Source organism: Athene noctua, chromosome Z (genome assembly GCF_965140245.1).
Source record: "Athene noctua chromosome Z, bAthNoc1.hap1.1, whole genome shotgun sequence".
NCBI classification, from domain to species: domain Eukaryota; kingdom Metazoa; phylum Chordata; class Aves; order Strigiformes; family Strigidae; genus Athene; species Athene noctua.
Window position 1 is genome coordinate 27704153 of NC_134077.1, and position 24363 is coordinate 27728515.

The following is a 24363-nucleotide window of genomic DNA, read 5'->3' on the forward strand; positions in this document are numbered from 1 at the left end:
TTACAAACAGAAAAGTTTTATTAACATACAGAATTGTGGAAATGAACAAAACCGGAGGTGCTTACCCAAATCCAGAAAACAAGCGACAGAAGAGGAAGAAGCCATAGCCCTGGACAAATGATGAAAGGAAGGCAAAGAATCCATTGACAGACATGCATATCAGGAGTGACTGTCTCCTTCCCACTTTGTCTGCCAAGCCTCCCCAGAAGAATGCCCCCACCATCATCCCAAGGTACACTATGCTACCTGCAATACACAAAAAAAGAGATGTTTTGTGAGCTACAAAACTGACCACAACTGACCACTCCAAAAAGAGCTGATCTATATTTACAAAACAAGCAGTATAGAGATTAATTTATCCTTTCTCAGTGAATAGAAATTACATGCATAGCTTTGCAAATGTATCTAGGGAGAACAGATTTCCTACTATGTCTTTGTAATCCGTTACCAGACAGAGTGAAGCTTAATATAATTATTAAGTAAGTGCCTCTAGCTAAAACTATTAAAATACAGGCAAGTAAGACTGAATGGGAGAAAGAATGACACTGTCTCCCCAGTAATAAACTGCATTCATGTTAAATACTACAAAAATTATAATTTCCCTTACAGAAACAAATTGTCTCAACATTTCGAGAATATAAGCTGTCCTGTAGGGGATTAATCACAGGAAGTAAGATGTACTAAGTCTAAAGGAAGCTGATGATGAGACAGACACTTTCAATCTGAGATCTATATAATCAAAGATGTCCAGCTTGACTGGATTTTTTCTCTCTCCTGTTTCAGTGTACTGCTTTATTTAAAAAGCAGTGTCCTGTACACAGAAAAGCACTGGAATGTTTTGGATTTTTTTTCCCCGAAGAATTTTGACCAGATACATTACAGTTTAGCAACATGCATTAAAATGTGATAGGGAAAAATTGTTTTGCAGTGATTTTATTTTTTTTTTTAATGTTAATGATGTTTTCAACGTGGAGTACTTTCCCATAGAAAGATAAGCTGAAATATTTAACACATTTTGATACTCACATCTTAGCATATTTGTACATTATTTCCTTTCCAGAGTGAAACCTTCTGTGGAACACAATGAGCAGACTGTCATAAGAAAGTAGTTGCCAAGCTTTAGACTGAATCAAGCAGATTTGTATTTTATTTTATATATGTAATTCTTTTCCCTCCTACTTTCTTACTGAACTCTCCAGACTGGGTTTTGTCTGCCTAGCAGTTGCTACCACCTACTACAGAGCAGGAATGAAATATAAAGTAGCTGGAATACTAGAAATCCTTATCCTGTGTCTCTTTCAATCAGCCACACGGACAAGTTCCCTAGCAACTCTGCTGGGCTTTAGTTGCTGTTGTGTAAAATTCTGGCCTCCAAAAGAATCACTTCTGCCCTGCAGAAGTTAATTGTAAGGGAAAGAAAGCTGAAAAAAGCCACCTAAATGCTTGAGTGTGGATAACTGCGTATTAACATAGAGATCACCCATCAGTATTTCCATGCTTGGAATTCCAGATGTTAACATCTAAAGTGCTAATATCTGCTGGGTCACATATATCCCAAAATGTCCCTGTTCCCCTCATATTTTGTATAAGTAGTTTCCACTGCTGCTTCCTTATGAGATATTTTTTTAAAACTTTCGATAGAACACACATTGTGTTAAATGTATATTATCAAGATAGAGAGTTATATCTTGGTTAGGCGAGTATGCTGGTTTTAACAATACCCTTTGCCATTGACTGTGACCCATACCAGCAAATCAGTCTTTTCTGCAGTTGCCCTTTTAGCCAACATAAAATAGGAACATGATGTTTCTAGACTGACTGTCTTTTTCATGAGTCACTCAGGACAGAAATGGGAGATCCATTGCTGCTCATCACAAGCAGTTTGGAAACTCCATCCAGCAGAGCTGCTGCTTGCTTGTCAGTATGAGTTGAAAGAACTTAGCAAAAATAGTTCAATAGCAGCAGACATATTTCAAAAAGGCAAATAAAATGATTAGGTTTCAGTCTTAAATTCCTCACATTCTTTCATACATAAAGGTTGTTGAACTTTCCCAGTCAACACTCTAATATTAGAAATATTCAGAGAAGGTGAATCAAATAGTTTCATATTTATTTATGTAGATAATTTTGAAATATTCTATGCAAGTAATCTTAATTTTACCAAGTAACTACTTTCCTTGTTTTGCACAGAAATATCAAAACACTATGAACGATGAAAGAAAAATGTTTCCAAGTCTTGAGAGTTTAAAAACTTTAACCTTTCTTATTGATGACAAATCCTTTGGTCATTGTACTGTGATTTGGCCTCTCTTATACCAGTGTAATTCTCCTGAAGAGTATTCAAAAGATGCTGTTAAAAATAGTATTCCCCTATCAATAAACTGATATAAATAAGCTGCTCTCTAAGCTGCGCCATTAGCTTATTCTTTCCCATTATATTAACTTTGAATTTTTTCTTAATTACCTTGCAGAGCATCCACAATCCCTCTCCCGCACCAATGATCTGCATCCATTCCATCCTGAACCTACTGCAGTTACCGATGATACCTGTTTCAGTGTATTTTCCTGTTTTTCTTCTTTTTCATATTTTCTGTCTCTCTTTATAGAGAACATAACCCTGCCTGCAGCCCATTAAGGAAGTCCCCTTCCTCTCAACTTTCAAATAATTCCTTAAGACTTTTCTCCCCTGCAACAATTTTCACAATAAGCCTTAAAAGTGATGAATGTCAAATGAGAATTCTAACTATGAACAGTTAAAACAGGTGAACAACTTAATAAATACAACTAACCAATGACATTGGATTATCATTACACCATTCTCTTGTTTGTTACGCCACTGGTCAGAACTCTTGTGAGGAAAACACTATAATTTTTTGTACACCTTTAATAAATCTCATATTTCACATTTCATAAATGTATATACGTGAAAATTAAATATCCTGTTGTTGGTGAGACCTTGCTCTCTTGTCTCATTACCTTTGAACAGTGGTCATCTAAACAGTAATTCTATGTGTGTACATATATGTATATAGATTTTAATCTAGCATGTCATTCTGCGGATTGTATTCCCTTTTTAAGCAGCTACTGCTGATCACAAAATTGGCTGCTTTTCTTTTTCTTTTTGGTACAGCACACTTGTGACTCTGAAGAAGTTAGCTTATACAGCACAAGCCACACACAGATTTGACATTCAGCATGATCCTAGAAGCATATTTTTTAAAATAAAAGTTTATTCCAAAATATAAAGATTACTAATGATATCTGTAAACTCTGTCATTTGGTGGAAAGGCACTGAGAAGAGCCAAGTGACAGCTGAAAAAAACCTCACACAATGAATATTCTATTGTTCTTTTACCTAGTTTTAACAACCTGTATTTTCTTTCCACAGCAGAAATTCTACATACTTCAATAATTTTCCCCACTCTACAAGGGTGCAAACTACATGCTTGCATCCTCTTCAGATGGAGGACCCGAGTTTGGAATTGGTTTACACCATGCACTCACTTTGGCTACCAGATGGCTAGATAGTTTTTAAATGGATGTGCGCACAGCATCTTCCAGGTTGGTAGGATCAGCTTAACCTTACAAAGCAGCCAACCAAGAACTCTCTCAGTATCCAAAAGCTGTTTATGGGCAATTTAAGCAATAGGATAAGAATACATGCATGATCTGTCACTGAGGTTCAGTTAAACCATATTTTACTCATTGTGCTGCCATAACTTCATTATTTGTCACTGTCTCTTGCAATTCATAGCCTGGTATCTAAATGATGGACAAATCATCCTGAGAAATCAGTCTGTAAGTATACACTTAATTGGGAGAAAATGAAGTAATGAAAGTAAAGTCAGACTTCCTTGCAACAGAGACACTAGGAACTTCCCATATGCTATTGCTTAGAAAGTTACAATTCATAGTAAGTCCAATGCCTATAAGTAACATAATGAGTAAGAATATCCAGATTTATCTTTGCTTTAACCCTGATAAACAGAATAATCAGAGCTTAAAGATGATAATCCTTCAGAACTATACTTAACTATAATCTGTTATTAGTTTCTTTGATCAGCAAAGAGTTTGAAAAGAATTGCAACTAACTTCAGTCAAATATAATGTATAATAAACTGTTTATAATAGCAAGTAACTAAAGCAAACACTTTTCCATTAAGCCAACAGATATAAGAAAACCGTAATTCCACAACTGGCAGAAGAACTCCACAGTCTTTCAATGTCTAAAACCATCTGTGTAGTCAGAATACTGTATCTTCAGTTCATATTTGTTATATTATGCCATTCACTTCCTCAGAGGTACTAACACTCCAATATTCAAACATAAAGGACTGCCACAAACTAATATTCCTCCATAACAACTATTTCTTCTTTTCTCTAAACAGTGCCTGAAGTGGCAGAACAAGCTCTATATTTATGGAATTGTAAATTTTTAAGGTGTAGATCTAAGCAGTTAAAGGAGTAAAACATCAACTAAAAAAGTTGATGAGTACTGTTTTCCAGCAAACATATGAGTCAGCCAACATATTAACCAAAACTATAATTTTGCATGAGTCTTTGCAAGTTCAAGACTTCTCAAGCCATGGATTTTCTTTATTTAAATGCTGTTTCCCACAGCAATCATTTTGTGTCTTAACTTCAGATGTTAAATAATTGTTCTTACATAATAACATGCATTATATGCAAATCCCCAAATGCCACAGCATATTAGACTCTTTTTCTATTATTGTTCTTCAGACTAATCCACTCCTCTTACATTCCCTTTCAGGACAGCTTGCAGACAGGCTTCAATCTGCAATTTCATACTGTCTAGTGCAGATGCCTAATTACACATTTGTTTTGAAGCTCTTCTGGTTAATATATATTTATAGTCAAGTTTTACTTACTATTACATTATTAGAATTATTTTTAGCAATATGTTTAAATACATGAAACTTATAAAGCTATTTTAAAATGAATGCTGAAGTTCTTCAGTCTCAATATAAACATTTGTACAGTGTATACCACACTACAGGGATTCTTGGACCTTAAAGTGTGACTTGTAACTGAGGAACCTCTATGCTTGTTTCTCTAACAGTAATAATTCCAAAGTGACAAGTCATCGCATGGTAAACCATTTAGCTTTTGCATATTTTTTTAGCTGCTTAGTGCACAAGATATTCCAGATATCCTTCACAGTCAGCAAAAAAGGAAAACTTTATCTCCATAATAACAAATGAAACATGGTCCTGGTTCAGCTAGGATAGGGTTAAGTTTCCCCAGCAGAGGGGGGGAAGGGATCTCCAGCCAGGTTATTCACACCATGCTGATGTCAGGTCCAGTGTGGCAGCATGGGAAGATTTTTCCTTTGTGGCTTTGGTCACGGGGAGCACGCGCAGCAGGCTGGCTGTGTTCACTGCGGTATTTCTCTGTATATCTTTTGTCTTGTTCACTGTTATTGCTGTTTATTGTTGTTATCATTGCTACTGTTGTTGTTGTTCAGGTTGCTTATTACACTGTTGTATTACATTTCTTCTTATTTCAACCCGGGGTTTGTGCCCTACTTGTGTCCAAGGGTGGGGGAGGGACAATAGTAAAGTGGTCTCTGGTCCCAACAGGGCTTAAAACCATCACAGCCTTTTTTTTTTTTTTAATCCACCCCTTTATTCTATACCATCTGCGTCATGTCCAGCTGCCATTTAGCAGTTAACAATAACAAAACAACAATTTACAAAGGCACAGCATAATTCATGGTATGTTCTTACCCAGAATCAAGTCCCCCTGTGGTACGCATCAGACCTCTCCATTGTCCTGCATCACCCGCCAGGTACACCCAGGTCCTTGGGCAAAAGCAATCCCATGGATGGGTTTGCCTTTACCTTTGCCTGGCGCAGGACTAAACCAGACCATTTTTCCCAATATATTCCTCATGCGCACCACAGGGACTTTATCCTCATCTACAGCACGTGGAGGTTTTGACTGAGCCGGGCCAGCTCGACTGGCAGATCCCCTTGTGTTGACTAGCCAGGTGGCCTTTGCTAGATGCATGTCCCAGTCTTTGAAGGTCCCACCTCCCAGTGCTTTCAATGTGGTGTTTAACAGTCCATTGTAGCGCTCGATCTTCCCAGAGGCTGGTGCGTGGTAGGGGATATGGTAGACCCACTCGATGCCGTGTTCTTCTGCCCAGGCATTTATGAGGTTATTTCGGAAGTGGGTCCGGTTGTCTGACTCAATTCTCTCTGGGGTGCCGTGTCGCCACAGGACTTGGGTCTCAAGGCCCAGGATGGTGTTCCGGGCGGTGGCGTGGGGTGATGGGTAAGCTTCCAGCCATCTAGTGGTCACTTCCACCATTGTGAGCACGTGGCGCTTCCTGTGGCGGGTCTGTGGCAGTGTGATGTAGTCGATCTGCCAGCCTCTCCATATCTATATTTCAGCCATCGCTCTCCATTCCGCTGGGGCTTCACCCGCTTGGCATGTTTGATTGCAGCACACGTCTCACATCCGTGGATGATCTCTGCAATGGTGTCAATGGTGAGGTCCACCCCTCGATCTCAAGCCCACCTGGATGTTGCATCTCTACCTTGGTGGCCCGAGGTCTCATGGGCCCACCGGGCTATGAACAGTTCACCTTTGTGCTGCCAGTCCAAGTCCACCTGAGCCACTCTAATCTTAGCAGCTTGGTCTGCCTGCTGGGTGTGTCGATGTTCATCAGTGGCCCGACTCTTGGGTACATGGGCATCCACGTGGCGCACCTTCACAAGGAGGTTTTCCACACGGGCTGCAATGTCCTGCCATACTTCAGCAGCCCAGATGGTTTTACCCTTACGTTGCCAGTTGTTCTGCTTCCATTGCTGCAACCATTTCCACAGGGTATTTGCCACTGCCCACGAGTCGTTGTAGAGGTAGAGCCTTGGCCACTTTTCCCGCTCAGCAATATCCAAAGAAAGCTGAATGGCTTTCACCTCAGCAAACTGGCTCGATTCTCCCTGTCCCTCAGTAGCTTCAGTGACCCGTCGTGTGGGACTCCACACAGCAGCCTTCCATCGTCGATGTTTTCCCACAATGTGACAAGACCCATCAGTGAACAGGGCATATCGCTTCTCCTCATCCGGCAGCTCGTTATATGGTGGGGCCTCCCAACCACTTCTGAGGCAGCCCGAACTCCTTCGTACGCTGCCAGTATCTCCTTCTCAGTTGGTGTGTAATTAGCTTCAGAATGTTTGTATCCCTGGCTCCAAAAGCCTAGAGGTCGGCCCCGGGTTTCCCCAGGTGCTCTCTGCCAGAGGCTCCAGGTAGGGCCGTTCTCCCCGGCTGCGGTGTAGAGCATGTTCTTAACCTCCTGCCCTTCCTGGACCGGCCCGAGGGCTACTGCTTGGGCAATCTCCCGTTTAATTTGTTCAAAGGATTGTTGTTGCTCAGGGCCCCATTCAAAATCGTTCTTCTTACGGGTTACGTGGTAGAGAGGGCTCACAATCAGGCTGTAGTTCGGGATGTGCATCCTCCAGAACCCCACAGCGCCAGGAAAGACTGAGTCTCCTTTTTAGAGGTTGGTGGGGCCATGGCTGTTATCTTGTTTATCACCTCCACTGGGATGTGGCGACGCCCATCTTGCCATTTTATTCCTAGGAACTGAATTTCCCTTGCAGGCCCCTTAACTTTCTTTTGCTTGATGGCAAAGCCGGCCTTCAGGAGGATTTCAGGATCTTCTTTCCTTTTTCAAAGACCTCCTCAGCTGTGTCCCCCCATACAATGATGTCATCAGTGTACTGCAGGTGTTCTGGAGCCCCACGTTTCTCCAGTGCAGTATGGACCAGTCCATGGCAAGTGGTGGAGCTGTGGTTCCACCCCTGGGGCAATCGATTCCAGGTGTACTGGTTGCCTCTCCAAGTGAACGCAAACTGTGGCCTGCGCTCTGGCGCTATCGGAATGGAGAAGAACACGTTAGCAATGTCAGTCGTGGTGTACCACTTGGCTGCCTTCGAGTCCAGTTCATACTGGAGTTCGAGCATGTCCGGCACTGCAGCACTCATTGCTGGCGTAACTTCATTCAGGCCACGGTAGTCCACAGTTAGCCTCCATTCGCCATTCGGCTTTCTCACTGGCAATGTAGGGCTGTTGAAGGGTGAGTGAGTTTTGCTGATCACCTTCTGGCTTTCTAGTTGACGGATCAGCTGATGGATGGGGACCGTCCTGGTAGCAATCGGCACTTGCTGCTCCTCAACCTTAAGCCGCCCCACCACTGAGGGATCCTCTGAGAGGCCGGGTAAGGTGGACAACTGTTCAACCTCCTCCAGGGCAGCTACACCAAAAGCCCACCGGTACCCTTTCGGGTCTCTGAAGTACCCTCTCCTGAGACAGTCTATGCCCAGGATGCACGGGGCATCTGGGCCAGTCACAATGGGGTGCTTATGCCAGTCCTTCCCAGTCAGACTCACTTCAGCTTCCAGTAGGGTCAGCTGTTGGGATCCCCCTGTCACTCTGGAGATGCAGATGGATTCAACCCCACTGTAGCTCGATGGCATCAGGGTGCACTGTGCGCCAGTGTCCACCAAAGCCTTATACTCTTGTGGGTCTGACGTGCCAGGCCATCGGATCCACACTGTCCAGTAAATCCGATTATCCCTTTCCTCCACCTGGCTGGAGGCAGGGCCCCTCTAATCCTGCTCAGCATCACTCACTTGTTGCAAGAATGATTCACTGGTCCCCTCAAGAGGGTCAGACATAACATTCACCATTCTATTCTGTCTGGGGGATTTCTGACTGGACACGGGAGCTGCGCTCCTCTTGGAGGACTCCCCTTTTGTGATGGTCTTCCCTTTCAGCTGCTCTACTCGTGCAGCTAGGGTGGCAGTGGGCTGTCCATCCCACCTCCTCATGTTTTCTCCATGGTCGCAGAGGAAAAACCAGAGGGTGCCTCGTGGTGTGTGCCTTCTGCTGCCTTTCTCTTGGGTGGGGAAACGTTTGCTTCTAATGGCTGAGACATTAGCCCATGCAGGTGGAATGTAGGACCTGTCCACTTCCATTTTCTGGACCCTCTGAGACAGTTCCTCCACAGCTGAGACCCAGGAATGTTGAGATGAAGGGAGATTTCCCTCATATTGCCGGAGCTTGCCAACCACTCCATCCACTGTTAGAGTGTGGGTGTCTGTCCACCAGGACACTATTGCCAGTGCTTTCGAGTGTGCTTCTGGTGCACTCTTCAGGAACTTTTGCCACATCAGGTGTGTGCAAGGGGCCTGATCTGGGTCCATGGGTGACTGCTCATCATTCAGATCACCACAGATCATCTCAAACACAGCCAGTTCCCTGAGGTTCTGGATGCCTTTCTCAATGCTGGTCCATTTGCCTAGCTGACATAGGATGTCATCCTTGTAGGGGTGCCTCTCCCTTACACTGAGCAGCAGTCGCCTCCAAAGGCTGAGGGTTTGAGTCTGTTTCCCTATTGCCCTATCAATGCCAGCATCCTTGGCCAAAGATCCCAGCTGCTTGGCCTCTCTCCCCTCCATCTCAAAAGCACTAGCTCCATTGTCCCAGCATCGGAGCAGCCAGGTGCAAATCTGCTCGCCTCCCAGGCGGCCGAAATCTCTCCGCATATCTCGCAACTCAGTCGGGGATAGAGATCGGACGATCACCTCTGGCCCTTCCTCCTGTTCCCTTGATGGGCCTGGCTCATCCTCGTCCCCACTCTGTGAACTGACTTTCTGGTATATTTGGTTTTCTGTATTGGGGTGACTGATACCGGCACTGGCTGGCTCTCTGGCTCAGCTGCTGTGCTGGTGGAGGCGACTGATACTGGCTCTGCCTGTCCCCCAGACCAACTGCTGTACCAGTAAATTCATTCGCAGATCCTGCAGCCCTTTATCCCCCCTGAGAGCAGTGGGTGGTATTAAAGAGGACACGGTAGGCATGGGCAAGTCCCCAACACATTGCAGCGATTTGTGTCTCCTGGGTTTTGCCAGATTGGTAACACACCCTTTCTAAGCATTCAATCAGCTTCTCAGGGCTCTGCATTTGTTCGGGAGTGAAATTCCAAAGAATTGGACTTGCCCACCGACTCATGCCTTTGCCCATCTTTTCCCACACCCCTTGCCACTCACTATTATCTGACCTCGGGGCAGGTTTCCGGGCACTGCTATTGTTAGAGAAGCGCCGCATGGCCCAAAACAAGATCTGGCAGACACCCAGAAAACATTGTGCCGCAAATACACTGGCCTAAAAGCCCCACGGATAACTGAAACTCCCCAAAACCGAGAGGATCTCTTCCCCTGGCTCACCCATAGAGAGGGTGAGACCCTTAACAAAGGCCCAGGCAACAAACAGGTACCGGCCCACCCCCCCACAAGCAGCGAAGCAAAGGCATTATAATCAGTCAATAGCCCATATAACAAAACAATCCCCTTTATACATTTTGCACCGACAACAAACACCAGCACTGGGAACACACAGTGGATATAAGGAATAATCCAGCCCCACCACACAAGCAAGTGGGCCAGCATTGCAAACATTTCCTTAACAAACAGTACAAATACAAACAGAAAGATTACACCCAACAGATTGCTCTAACACACTCTGGTCAGGGTCTGTCCCTTTTTGATGCTTATTTCAACCCTCTTGTGCCCCATGTTGGGCGCCAAAAAAGGCTGTGATGGTTTTAAGCTGTGCTGGGACCGGAGACCACGTTGCCGTTGTCCCTTCCCCACCCTCTGACACAAGTAGGGCACAAACCCCGGGTTGAAATAAGAAGAAATTTAATAAAACAGTATAATAAGCAATCTGAACAACAACAGTAGCAATGATAACAACAATAAACAGCAATAACAGTAAACAAGACAAAAGATATACAGAGAAATACCGTAATGCATACAGACAGCCCCGTGCTCCCCGTGACCAAAGCCAAAAAGGAAAAAACTTCCTGCGCTGCCATGCCAGACCTGACTTCAGCATGGTATGAATAACCCGGCTGGAGATCCCTTCCCCCTCTCTGCTGGGGAAACTTAACTCTATTTTAGCTGAACCAAGACAAAAATATAAATTCATACTCATTGTGACAAAGGAAGACACTGAATCCCAGTGAAATCAGTGAAAAAAAAGACAACCTCCTCTCCTCTTCTGAAACATGTTGAGTCATACAGACACATTAGTGTTTTCATGAAAGAAAAGAACAAATATTATTTTAATCTAAAGTTTTAAAAATGTTTATTATTTCTAAAAATGTGCTTCTCTAGTATTTACACAGGGAAACAACTCAGGAAAATTCTCTGATGTAAAGGCTACTGAAAATACATAGCATACAATTAATGGCTCAGATCGGTCAAATAAAAAACATAGTCCCTGTGCTCCATCAACAGAAAAAAGAACACAGGCAACTCCTTATATCACTTTCAAACATACCTACAAAACATCTGATAATATTCAATCTGATACAGTCCAGAAACTTCACATAAATAGAAATCATGTGAACTGTATCTGGCTCTCAGACAAAATGATCCTGTTCTCAAACAATACTCATGAACTGCAATAGAGGAACTCAACCATGAAAGTCATGGAAACAGAACTGAAAACAAAGATGAGCAAAAGTAACATAATACTCAGTTGACCAGTGTAGATAGGAAAATGAAAAAGCAAGTAACTTCACAGTTCTACGTGCAAAGCTATTTATGATCTTCAGCATAATAGTGGAAAAAAACATCATCAGCAACACAAGCAACTCAAATAATATAGGTTTGTAATAATACAACAGACATAATTAGATATTTTATTTATCAAAAGAAAACTGTTGTTAGATGTCCAAGTACTGTACTTTTAAAGAGAAGAGTCATGAATGCAAAGCAAGGATATACCCTAGAAAAAGTACAAAATATTAAATGGAAAAATATAAAAAACAACAAACAACTTTTTGTTTTCCCTTTCAAAAGGATCAAGTGAAAATTTTCCAGAGAACTGAACTCAAGAAAGAGTAGAAGCCCTCTATAGAACTTCTAAGATAGTTGGAAGACAACTGAAAGTGAACGGGACTTATGACATACTCAGAAAACAGAAAACACCTAACACAAGACAAAATTTGACAACACAAAATTTTGGGTCAACAGAATTCTAGATGAATATATATGTACAATATATTTGTCTTGATTTAACATTGAGACTGAAGTGGAAAATGGTCTCATGACATGGCTACCCAAACTCATCACCCAGCTGTGCTCGTACAAAGGTCAAAGGTGAGCCAGGAAGACAATTTTTTTTTTTTTTTTCTTGGGAAGAAGGGAAAAGGGAGAACAGTTGTGTCCTCCCCATAAAATAAAAAAAATCCACATTTTTTTTCTAGGAAAACAACTTGCATATATTTCCAAGTCATGAATCTACACTAGTGTGTGTCTACTCTGAGGGAAATTGCAGAGAAGAAAACTCATAGCTGGAAAGGTTTGACTAAAACTTTTCCAGTACTATAACAGAAATACCATCTATGTGAAAGTCAAAGTGTCCCGCAAAAATCATTTACACATCTTTCATTCATATATTAGTTAACTTTCTGTTTTCCTCTGACATGCTTGTATTAAATTGATGTGCCTGACATGACATGTCTACGATTGATTCCTGTACCTCAGGTGTGAGATTTACAACCTAAAGTGTTTGTGGCGTAAGGGTCATTTTAATTCCAAGAGGAAAAAACATGGCATTTTTGCCTCCATGTTTCCTCTCATCAGTCTAATGAGGCTATTTCTGGTTTATGTATTAAATACAGAATAAGGTGATTTAGCTCTAAACTAGAAAAACCCCACAACGTTATCTGTTAGTTTCGTAAAACATAATACTTTCTTGGTATAAGAGTCTGTATGCTGTTAAGTATCCTTACGGTTCCAGGGATGTTCACCTTATAATATATCTAAAATTTACAAAGCAGGTGTGCTGATACATGTTTTTTTTACTAATGCAATAATGCTCTGTCATAAAACAGATGAGTTTCCTGTCTACTAGATATTAGTTTAATTGAACCACTGTAATAACAAAAGGAGTCACTGCTCCTGCTTTTCCTCAGATCTAAATTAGATAAATTAATAAATGCTTAGAAGAAGTTCAGTAACTGCAGAAATTGTGACAGGTAATAGATTACTTGTTAAGATGGGGAATTTTCTTCACTGCTATATTTTCTGATAAATCAATGAAACAGAGAATATGGTAAACTGGTTCCTTTGCAGTACATTGTCATCATCACTTTTGCTTTGAGAACTTTATCGTGTCAATAACTCTTAAAAATGTGTCATATATTACCAGATCCTCACATCATTTTATTTATTCCATAATAGATTTCTCAGAATAAAAATTAGATCAGAGTTATTCTGTTTTCTTCATTATAATAATTTGCAGACTGAATATTGGTAGTGATTATTGTAGCAAAGAGCAGCACACTGCTATTTCATACTGCTATTTCTTGGCTAGATAAATCAACAATGCATTGTAGAGAAAAAGACTAAAGCACTGCTTCCTTGATACTCACAACAGAAATAATCGCTCAGCATTCAAATTTAGCATCATTGGCTGTAAGAACCATCCAATATGTGGTAATTTTCTTCCCATATAAACAATACTTTGCAATATGGTAGTTACCAGTATGCAATATATAGAGCATAGACTTTATCAAAAACTCAGGTAATCCCAGGTGATGATGTGAAGCTATTGACAGATTCCTTAGCTGCTATCACTGAACATACTATTTTCACACTATCTTCTCCTTTGATCCAACAGTTCCCTCTAGTATTAGTGATAAAATCCTAACAGACAAGCTTCAGATAAAACACACCTAGTTAAGATGTCCTAATACCCCTAATTCCTGTTTTCTTCCACTGCAGCTGTGAAGGTGTCTCTGGATTTTTCTGCTCTCAGATTTAGATGATAAATTCAATGCACTCTCTGCCCATCTCTGAATTGACCCTGTCATGCTAGAAATTGCTGTGACTTTGTAATTTGAAATGCACTTCCATGGAAAACCTGAGAATCAGAATGATTATAAATGCTGCATATGATTGAACAGTGCATAGAACTGTGAAATGTGCTAGGATTAATTAAATTTCAAAGCAAAAAAATATATTTCACTAAAGCTTTAAATTGCCCACACAGTCATCTACATTAACCATCTAATTTCATTTCAGAACTGTTAATTTTGGCTACTTGTTTTATTGCCTGAATGTTAATGTATTTGCCTAGTCCTTCTTCTGACTCAGAGCAGAAACCATGAATAGCACCTTTAGTGCTGAATTAAAACAAAAAGCTCAAAGTATATACACCTACATTAATAAGTCGCATTCAACTCAGCAGTTCAGAGCATGGGATACTATCTATCTATCACCTTTGGAAGAGGGGGCACGTCTCTCATGAAGACTGTGAAGATGTAGTGAAGTTATGCAGGGAGAACATTAGGAGAGCCAAAGCACAGCTAGAGCTCAACCTGGCTACAGCTGTTAAGGATAATAAAAAATATTTCTATAAATTCATTAACAACAAAAGGAGGATTAGGGAAAATCTTCCTCCTTTATTGGATGCAGAGGGAAACATGGTAACTAAGGATAAGGAAAAGGCTGAGGCGCTCAATGCCTACTTTGCCTCAGTCTCTAGCAGTGGAACAGGCTGTTCCCTGCACACCCAGCCTCATGAGCTGGGAGATGGGGAGGGGAAGCAGAATGAGGTCAGCACAGTTGAAGAGGAGGTGGTCAGAGACCTGCTGCACCACTTGGAGGCACACAAGTCTGTGGGACCAGATGGGTTACACCCGAGGGTGCTGAGGGAGTTGGCAGATGTGCTCGCCAAGCTGCTGTCCATGATTTACCTGAAGTCATGGCTGACTGAGGAGGTCCCATTGGACTGGAGGGTGGCAAATGTGACACCCATCTACAAGAGAGGCAGAAAGGAGGATCCAGGAAACAACAGACCTGTCAGTCTGACCTCGGTGCCATGGATCAGGTCATCTCAAGGGCCATTACAAGTGATATAATGGACAACCAGGGGATCAGGCCCAGTCAGCATGGGTTTATGAAAGGCAGGTCCTGCCTGTCAAACCTTCTATGACAAGATGACCTGACTATTGGACAAGGGAAAAGCTGTGGATATAGTCTAACCTGGATTTTTGAAAAGCATTTGACACGATTCCCCATAGAGTTCTCACAGAAATACTGGCTGCCCAGGGCCTGGGTGAGTGAATGGTCTGCTAGGTCGGGCACTGGCTGGATGGACGGTCCCAGAGGGTGGTGGTCAGTGGAGCTAATTCCAGCTGGTGGCTGGTCACGAGTGGTGTTCCTCAGGGCTCGGTGTTGGGACCATTTCTGTTCCACATCTTTATTGATGATCTTGATAAGGACACAGAGTGTATCATCAGTACGTTCACAGCTGACACCAAGGTAAGCGGGAGTGTCGATCTGCATGAGGACTGGGAGGCTCTACAGAGAGACTTGGATGGATTGGATCAGTGGGCCAATGTTAATGGGATGAGCTTCAACAGGGCCAAGTGCCAGGTCCTGCACTTGGGCCACAACAACCCCCTGCATGGCTACAGGCTGGGGGAGGTGTGACTGGAGACCTGTGTGGAAGGGAAGGATCTGGGGGTTCTCATTGACAAGCAGCTGAACATGAGCCAGCAGTGTGCCCGGGTGGCCAAGAAAGCTAACGTTATCATGGCTTGTATTAGAAATAGTGTGACCAGCAGAAGTAGGGAGGTGATAGTCTCCCTGTGCTCTGCACAGGTGAGGCCATACCTGGAGCGTTGTGTCCAGTTTTGGGCACCTCAGTAAGAGAGAGATCTCGAGGTGCTGGAGTGAGTGCAGAGGAGGGCAACGAAGTTGGTGAAGGGCCTGGAGAATAAATCCTATGAGGCGCATCTGAAGGAGCTGGGACTGTTTAGTGTGAGGAGGAGAAGGCTGAGGGGAGACCTCATCACTCTCTACAACTCCCTGAAAGGACATTGAAGAGAGGTTGGTGCTGATCTCACAGGTAATTAGTGACAGAACAAGGGGGAATGGCTTTAAACTGCAACAGAGGAGGTTTAGACTGGACATTAGGAAAAAAATTTTCAGAGAAAGAGTGATCAGACAGTGGAATAGGCTGCCCAGGGAGGTGGTGGAGTCACCATCCCTGGATGTGTTTAAGGGTCGTTTAGATGAGATGCTGGGGGATGTGGTGTAGGGGAAAACTTCGTAGAGTCGGGCTGATGGTTGGACTCGATGATCCCAAGGGTCTTTTCCAACCTGAATGATTCTGTGATTTTGTAATTTCTCAACTAAGAACTAATTAATAAAACTTCTCCTACTGAATATATCTGTACAATATTAAAAGTAACAGTTGATTATTTCTCCAGTGTTTAATCAGACATTAACTCTCCTTACTATGACTATATTCCAATACTGTGTGCTTTGTAAATGGGAGAGAATAACTTTTTTTGATTTTGCTTCATCCATACAGTGGCTTTTACCACCTCTGTTCCAATGCAGTGAAAGTGTGGGGGAAGAGAAACTATACTAAAAAACAAACGAACAAAAAAAACCAAATCAAAAAATCCCGCCCAAACCAGAAACTTTTCACTGGTTTCAGACAAAGACATTGAATTAGGCCTAACCTCATCAGGAACAGGTTACCAGAATTATAAAGGTCTGAAACTCACACATGTCCCAAATTGCCTGACAAGAGATATGGTCCACCTCACCTAGTACACAACAGCGTACAAGAAAAAAGGAAACTTCTGTTTCTAATGGTCCCACATCTACTTTCTGCTTTCCCATTTAGAGTCAATGAAATAGATTAACTAATCCAGTGTCAGAATGAAGAATAACATCAGAATAATCCTCTGTATGGTGCCAATACAGCTGCAGGTGCTTTTTAATTACGTTATTTACAATAGTGCCAGGAGGCACTGTTATAATGTCTAAATGAAAAATTGTTTAGATGACTGTATGTATCAATTAATGATCTCCATTTAACAAGACTTGCTAATGGCAACTTCAGAACCAACCTTGAAAATCACCCTGAATTATGGAAGATTAGGAAAATACTTATACTTTGTGAAAATGATCAGGTTTGACAAATACCAGACAAAAGCAACACATGGCACAATAGAGTCATGCATCACATGGGTTATATTCATCCATAATTTCTCAACTTCATATGAGGCTCTCCACTGCTAACCAGTGTACAGCAAATAATTTCAGTCCAGCTAACATGACATGAAGATATTTACAAATGGGCCACCTTTGCCTATCCTTGAGAACGCAGACCTTTTTTAACCCTATGGATGTAAATTCAGTTTCACTTTACATCATTTTCTTAATTTTTCTGCTTTGCATTACTCTCCCAACTTTCTCCAATCCCCTCCAAAAACTCATATAAAAACATCTGTCTGCCTGATAAATGGGTTTCTGTTAGTCTTTGAAGATGTTTTGTGCATCACGTTTATCCTGAGAAAAGCCTACTTATTAAGAAAAGCTAGAATAACTTTGCATATGTAATGTGTCTCAAAAACTCTTGGTTTTGTTTCCACTAGCTGGTAGATGTTGGGTCATTGGTTTAAGAGAGCCAGGGAACAACATTCTACAGTTAGTAGTAGGGAAAAGACCATCTAGAAATCTGAGCAGTAGAGTTGGCCTGGATGTAAAATCTGGTATTCTTCAATGAAAAAAAAAAATTATGGACAGAACTTCCCTAAGTAGCCCACAGTTGCAGTCACATAATAAATCTGCAAGTAATTCCCCTTGGCCTCCTGCAGCCTATTAATTTATTGTATGTAAAACTGTAAAACCCTACACTTATATCATCCCCTCCTATCAAGCCTTCCCATTTTGCATAGGGCTGATGAAGTGTTGAAAAATGGGTAAGAATAAATGGAAAACCAAACTGTATTATAAATGTCAGTAAATAACAGTGTTCTGGACAAACTGTTAACTACCAGCATAGCTGTTCTTAAACAAGCTTTTGCACGAATAGTTAAAAAAATTTACATATGTCATATTTATATATCTATTCAAGCAGTAACTCAGTATTATTCCTTCATTTAAGTATTTATACTTCTACAGTATAGTGACTTTGATTCTGAATCAGCTATGAAAGTAGGGATGTTCCATACACTTGAAACAATACTAAACTGGTACTTCGAACAAAGGAACCAGGTGTGTACAGTGAGAATAGATGTACCTATTGTAAGGAAAGAATTACATCTGCTGTAAAATGCAGTTAAATTAAGTTAAAAAATAATTTGTGTTCCATACTTTTCAGCACTGACATTCCCTTAAACAAGCCAAAGGTCTGGAATAAGTAGCTACTTCAAACCTTACCTGTCACAATATACAATTTGCCTCCAATTCTTCAAAATATAAAGATAAAATGGTAAGTCAAACTTTGAAAGGTTCTAAAATCCTTGATTGATTAAATCCATGGATAAATGGATAAAATGCATAGGAAGAAATTTACTCAGCTGTGACAAAGAGCCATTAAATCATGTTCGTTCCATGTCTTAAAGAAGTTCATTAACACTTTATCTGTGAAAATATTTTTTCTTCTTGCCAAGAAGCTTATATGTCCTATCTTTCATTTCATAGCTCAACAGTTGATGAAAGATGCAAAATTCAGGGCTATAAATACACAAATAATGAAGATCAGCATTTCTATAAATGTAAGCTTGCAGATCATAACTTACTATGTTTCAGAATTAACCAAACAGGGACTTGGAAGAGAGTGCACTATCACATTTAAAATGTTCAGTTTGATTAAAAAACTCCATTTGACACATTGATTTAAGAAGTGATGTATCATCAGCCAGAGATCCCATGGCAGTTGAGAGAGGGAGTGAAAGTGGAGGCGACAGCCAAATTAAATGTGTGAAATCACCATGGCCCTCAGGCTTTTCCTCTGGGAGGCATTCCCTTCTTTTGGCCACTTCTGTAAGATTATAAATTTGTGCAACATAAATGGTAAAATCACTGATCTGTGATGGGATAGGTAGAGCCATGGAAGAGCATGCAGTGCATAAAAAAGCAGCTCAGTGATTTTTAACTCTTTTAGACATAGCCTCCAAGACAAAGATTTGAAGATAACTACAAACGCATAATTATTTAGCTTTATTTTTGTGTGCAAATAAAAGGTACAGACATATGACATGGTGGTAATGCATGTCTGCAAGTGATTAAATGTACAAGTATCTTATTGGCTACTCGTACAATCTTCACAAGTACGTATGTTATCCTGATTACAAGCAGTGTTCTTCATAATTTAAATAAAAGCAGGTTTCCCGATATCCATGGTACTCACTGAATTCAGCTGAGGCAAGCACAGTTTAAGCCTTGAAGAAATGTTATATTCTGGCAACAAATGTCTTACTCAAAAAGTGACCTACTATTTTACTAGTTGTATGTATACTGATTGATCTCTGACATTATTCAAGGTATACAAGTGTAGTTAGGTATATTTGGCTAAAAAAAGTAATAAATATTACATTACTTAGATAGCTTTCAAAAGATGAATTGGTTAAAACAGCATTTGCCTGTGTTGAAAACGCATACAGACATCAAGGCTCTGAGCTATGAACCGCAATGCAGTCATTTCATGTTGTTTTGTATTGAGTGTATTACTCAGGTTAAACTGCATGACTGAAACTGGGTATTGAGCCAGGGAAATATTATATTCAACCCAGGCTAAATGGTGAACCTCTAAAAGCAAAGAAAAAACCCTGTAAGCTTAAGTGTCTGATAGCCTGTATTTCTCAGTGAAGCTGTATGCAGGAACACAATGGAAGAGGAAAAACGCTTGACATGGTGGTACAGTTCTCCCTGTTAGCACAGCCTTAAATAAGGTGGTTTAGGAACATCATCCTCAGAAAAGGAGAGCAGCTGTGACCCACCTTAAATATCAGCTTATAATGGGAGCCTGCAACAGTGCAGAGGACTGAATACACTGCATTTCATTAATTGTTCAAATCTGCGCTCCCAGTTCCTGTGTTGGGTTTAGTCCAGTTCATAACAGACAAAAACTACATTGCACACTCTCTCTACTGTTCCTTTCTTCCCCCCAGAAAAGAGAAACCAATATAAACACTGTCTCCGCTGGTACACATAATGTAGCTGCTTAGAATGGATAAGGATCTGTCTCTTAATTTTTCTCCCTCAGATAACTGTGTTTGGAAGGCAAGCAGAAAAAGCACTGCAGTAGGAGTACCCTAATAATGTCATTGCAAGGAAACCGAACTGTTCCGGAAGTGAAGAGCATTTTTATTTCTGGCATCTCCTTCTGAGGAAATTAGACATTAATCCTATACACCAGTTTTCACCTTGATCCAGAATATTTAGCACATGTTTCAAAGACTGAAGCTCTATTTCTAAATCTTTCATCGATGCTAAAGATTTATTACCAATATTAACTGTATGTGCAATAGGCTCTCATTGTTATTTCAGTGAGATTCCTTGCACTCTGAGGTCTGCTACAGTTTCAGCAAGTATTCTTAACCTAGATGCATTTTTTGTGAATACAGCAATTCTCAGACACATATATAAGTACCTAGCATTTTTCCATCCATGCTCTCATCAGTAAAATTTATATCATGGCCAAGAGTCCATGTGAAAAAGTTAGGTCTGAATCTCTTCCTCTATCCCTGAGGATATTCTAAAATAGTATTTTAAAATTCCTTGTTCTAAAATAATTTCTAAAAAAGGACTTCAACATGCTTTCCATAATAAAAATATAGATCCTCCCTTGGAAACTTGAGCTCTATAGCAGCATATTTACTAGCTGCACATAACTAAAATACAGAGCAGCAGAGTCTTGTTTTCCTTTATTTTATGCCATTTGTAGTCTATTATGTCATCATAAATCTGGTACCATGCTAATAACTGGAATATAACCAAAAGACACTCACCTGCTCCTACTCTGTACTATGCAGGAACACACAATAAATGTCACCTGTATCTAATGACCTATAGTAATATTTAACAATCAAAGAGAACAGTGCCTACCTACAGCAGCAGGAGTTTCACTCACTGCTGTGTAAGGTTTTGTGACGATCTATTAAAATTAAGACCTTTTAATAAGTAAAGTGTCAGATATATGGGTAACTGTGTCTCCTGCATGATAGTATATGGAGAAATCATGCTGTCAATTTTAAGTATCATTGAAATTGAGTAGATAAGAGAAAACCATAATGCCTGAAGTAGATTTTGGTTTGAAATAAAGTCTTAAATGTCTGAATTTTAACAAGAAAATCACCTGCTCAGTATTATAGTTCCCCAGTTTTCAGTCTTTGAATTCTGGACTTGGCCCTGAAGATAGAATTTCAGTTAAGCCACAAGTGTAACATAACCTAGCATAAATGAGGCTGGTTAAAAACTGTTTTAATGAATTCACAAACAGGAGTAATCTTAATTGATAATTAAGATCAATACATTTAGTTTTCATGGCCTTTTTTCAAACTCTAAAAATATATTTATTTACAATTGGCAAACGAAAAATCTTGTGATAAAATGTTTTCTTAATTAGCTAAGACAAAATCTTTAGCTTCCATATTAAATCATACCCCCCCCAAAAGATTAACAGTCCCAAGAAAGCTCCTCTTTCCCTCCAAATCACAATGTCTCTAGGTATCCAGCCTACACAGAGAATTTATAGCTACTTAATAATTGGGAACACAAAGGAATTCCACATGCACTGAACATCAAAGAAAACTCAGCATAAAATTTTGCTTAAGATCATTTTAGTTTAAACATCCACAACAAGAGTAATCTCTCTAAAAGGGAAGTTTGTTGTTTCAGCAACAAGTTACATGATGTAAAGCTATCCAAACATGCAAACGAGAAACCACAGTCTGAGCATAACAATGTGATTTCAGATTTGTCCATATGTTTATTTCTCTAAGGATGTGTGCAAGGTGTCTAGACACGTTGGAGGATCCCACTAGGCATGTAGACATGACAATTTACAAAATGATCCTGTCAGAATCAGGTCCTGCAGTCCTTTATTCACTGACATTTTGTTGCATAGTCCCAGATTTCTGCCAGATACAGAGAAGATCCATACAGGCTGAGGGGGAGAACAAATAACTGAAGCTATATGATCTTGCCCAAACAGATTTAGACCTTAGTCTGTGTTTAAACCAGCAAGCCTGTGTACAATCCATTAGCTCAGAACACTCTTTCCTTTAGAAGTTTAGTCAAGTCTTAACAACTGCAACATCAACCCTGCTTGTAACTTCTGACCTCCTGTAATCCCCTGAGAAAAATTTGACTCCACCTTCTCTATAGCCCTCCTTGATTACATCACCAAACAGTACAGACAGGTCACCTATTAGACCTCTTTTTTCCAAGCTAAACAAGATCAATTCCCTTTTTTTTTTTTTTTTTTTTTTTTTTTTTTATATGCCATGTACTCCAGCCCTCTAATCAACTTTCTAGTTCTTTACAGGAATTGCCCTGATTTGTTAATCTCTTCAGATGGCTCCACAACAGGACAGAGAATCCCACACATGGCCCCACTGTGTTGAGAAAGGAAAATAATCACTTCTCTTTACTTACTGGCCACTTGTGCCAATGAAGCCCAGAATGTGGTTCGGCTTCCTTACTGAAAGGCATTGCTGACTTAGGTTCATCTTATTACTTACTAGAAGCCCTAGATCCTCTTCTGCAGAGCTGTTTGCTACCTAGCAGGTCAGGGCTTATCCTACAGTAGTCATTTCAGAGAATCATAGGATGGTTTGGGTTGGAATGGACCTAAAGATCATCTAGTTCCAACCTCCCTGCCATGGGCAGGGACACTTTCCACTAGATCAGGTTGCTCAAAGCCCCGTCCAGCCTGGTCTTGAACAATTCCAGGGTGGGGCATCTACTATTTCTCTGGGCAGTCTCTTCTAGTGTTTCACCATCCTCACAGTAAAAAATGTCCTCCTTATACCTAATCTAAATCTACTCTATTTCAGTTTAAAACCATTACCCCTCATTCTATCACTACAGTCCCTGATAAAGAGTCCCTCTCCATCCTTCCTGTAGGCCCCCTTGGAGTACTGGAAGGCTGCTATAAGGTGTCCCTAGAGCCTTCTTTTCTCTAGGCTGAACAACCCCAATTGTCTTAGCCTGTCCTCATAGAGGAGGTGCTCCAGCCCCCTGACCCACTCGAGCAAGTCTGTGTCCTTCTTATGCTGGGGGCCCCAGAGCTGGACACAGTACTCCAGGTGGTGTCTCACAAGAGCAGACTAGAGGGGCAGCATCACCTCCCTCGACCTGCTGGTCATGCTTCTTTTGATGCAGCCCAGGCTACAGTTGACTTTCACACATTACCAGTTCATAGTCATTTTTTCATCCATGACTACTCCCAAGTCCTTCTCCTCAGGGCTGCTCTCAATCCACTCTTTGCCCAGCCTGTATGTGTGCACGGGATTATCCTGACCCATGTCTGGGACCTTGAACTTGGCCTTGTTAAACTTCATGAGGTTCGCACAGGCCCACCTCTCAAGGTTGTCCAGATCCCTCTGGATAGTATACCCTCCCTCCAGCATGTTGACCACCACACAGTTTGATGAGGTCCGCAAACTTGCTGAGGGTGCACTCGATCCCACTGTCCATGTCTCCAACAAAGGTGTTAAACAGTGCCAGTCCCAATACCAATCCCTGAGGAATGCCTCACGTCACTTGCTCTCTGCTTGGACATTGAGCCATTGACTGCAACTCTTTGAGTTCTGTCCCAGTTAAAGGACCAGTATTTGCCATTGATAAATTTCATGGAAGGTTTTTGTTGAATATAAAGTTGTTGCAGAAGATCAGTGCAAAACCAGTATGCAATTAAGTAGCAAAGATCTGACAATCCAGTACTTTTTAAACTACGGTGGGAAAAATTTCACTAATCATTTGGTTTTCTTAGCAGAGTTTATAAGCACTTTGCATCAACTGCTGAATCTCTGGGGAGCACTTCCTCCAATGTAAGAGAAAGGACTATCTGGATTAGAATTATGCTGGGTTATATTTAGTAGGTTTTAAAACAGAGTAGACATAGGAATCATTGCATTAAACCAGCTAATATGAAGATTGATAATATGAAGATTGATAATCATTGCAGAAGTGGTAGGCATGTGCCTGTTGTCCCAGACTGAAAACTACTTCAGCCCAGAAGACCTAGTTAACATCTCTGATATCCTTCCTACAAATATTATACAATATGATTATTAAATTCTGATAATATCAGAGAAAACTCTATCATCAAGACATTATTTTACACTAATGTGGCATTTCAGAAAAATCTTTTTACAACTGAGACAATGAGTGTTTTTCAATGACAAATTAAGATGTTCTTAGTGTGTTTCTTAACAGTCTAGAAAATTGCCTGGAAAATAAATACTGTGTATGTGCACCAATTCTGCTTTGTAACTCCTAGCACTGA

At 40.9% G+C, this 24363-nt stretch overlaps 1 protein-coding gene across 1 annotated transcript in view; it reads right to left on the minus strand.

Annotated features, from left to right (window-relative positions):
* Window positions 1–24363, minus strand: part of SV2C (synaptic vesicle glycoprotein 2C) — a 120889-nt gene that overhangs the window by 60155 nt on the left and 36371 nt on the right. The window contains exon 3 of the mRNA XM_074932103.1: window positions 66–246. Coding sequence (XP_074788204.1) covers window positions 66–246 — 181 coding nt within the window. The remainder of the gene's footprint in view (window positions 1–65; window positions 247–24363) is intronic.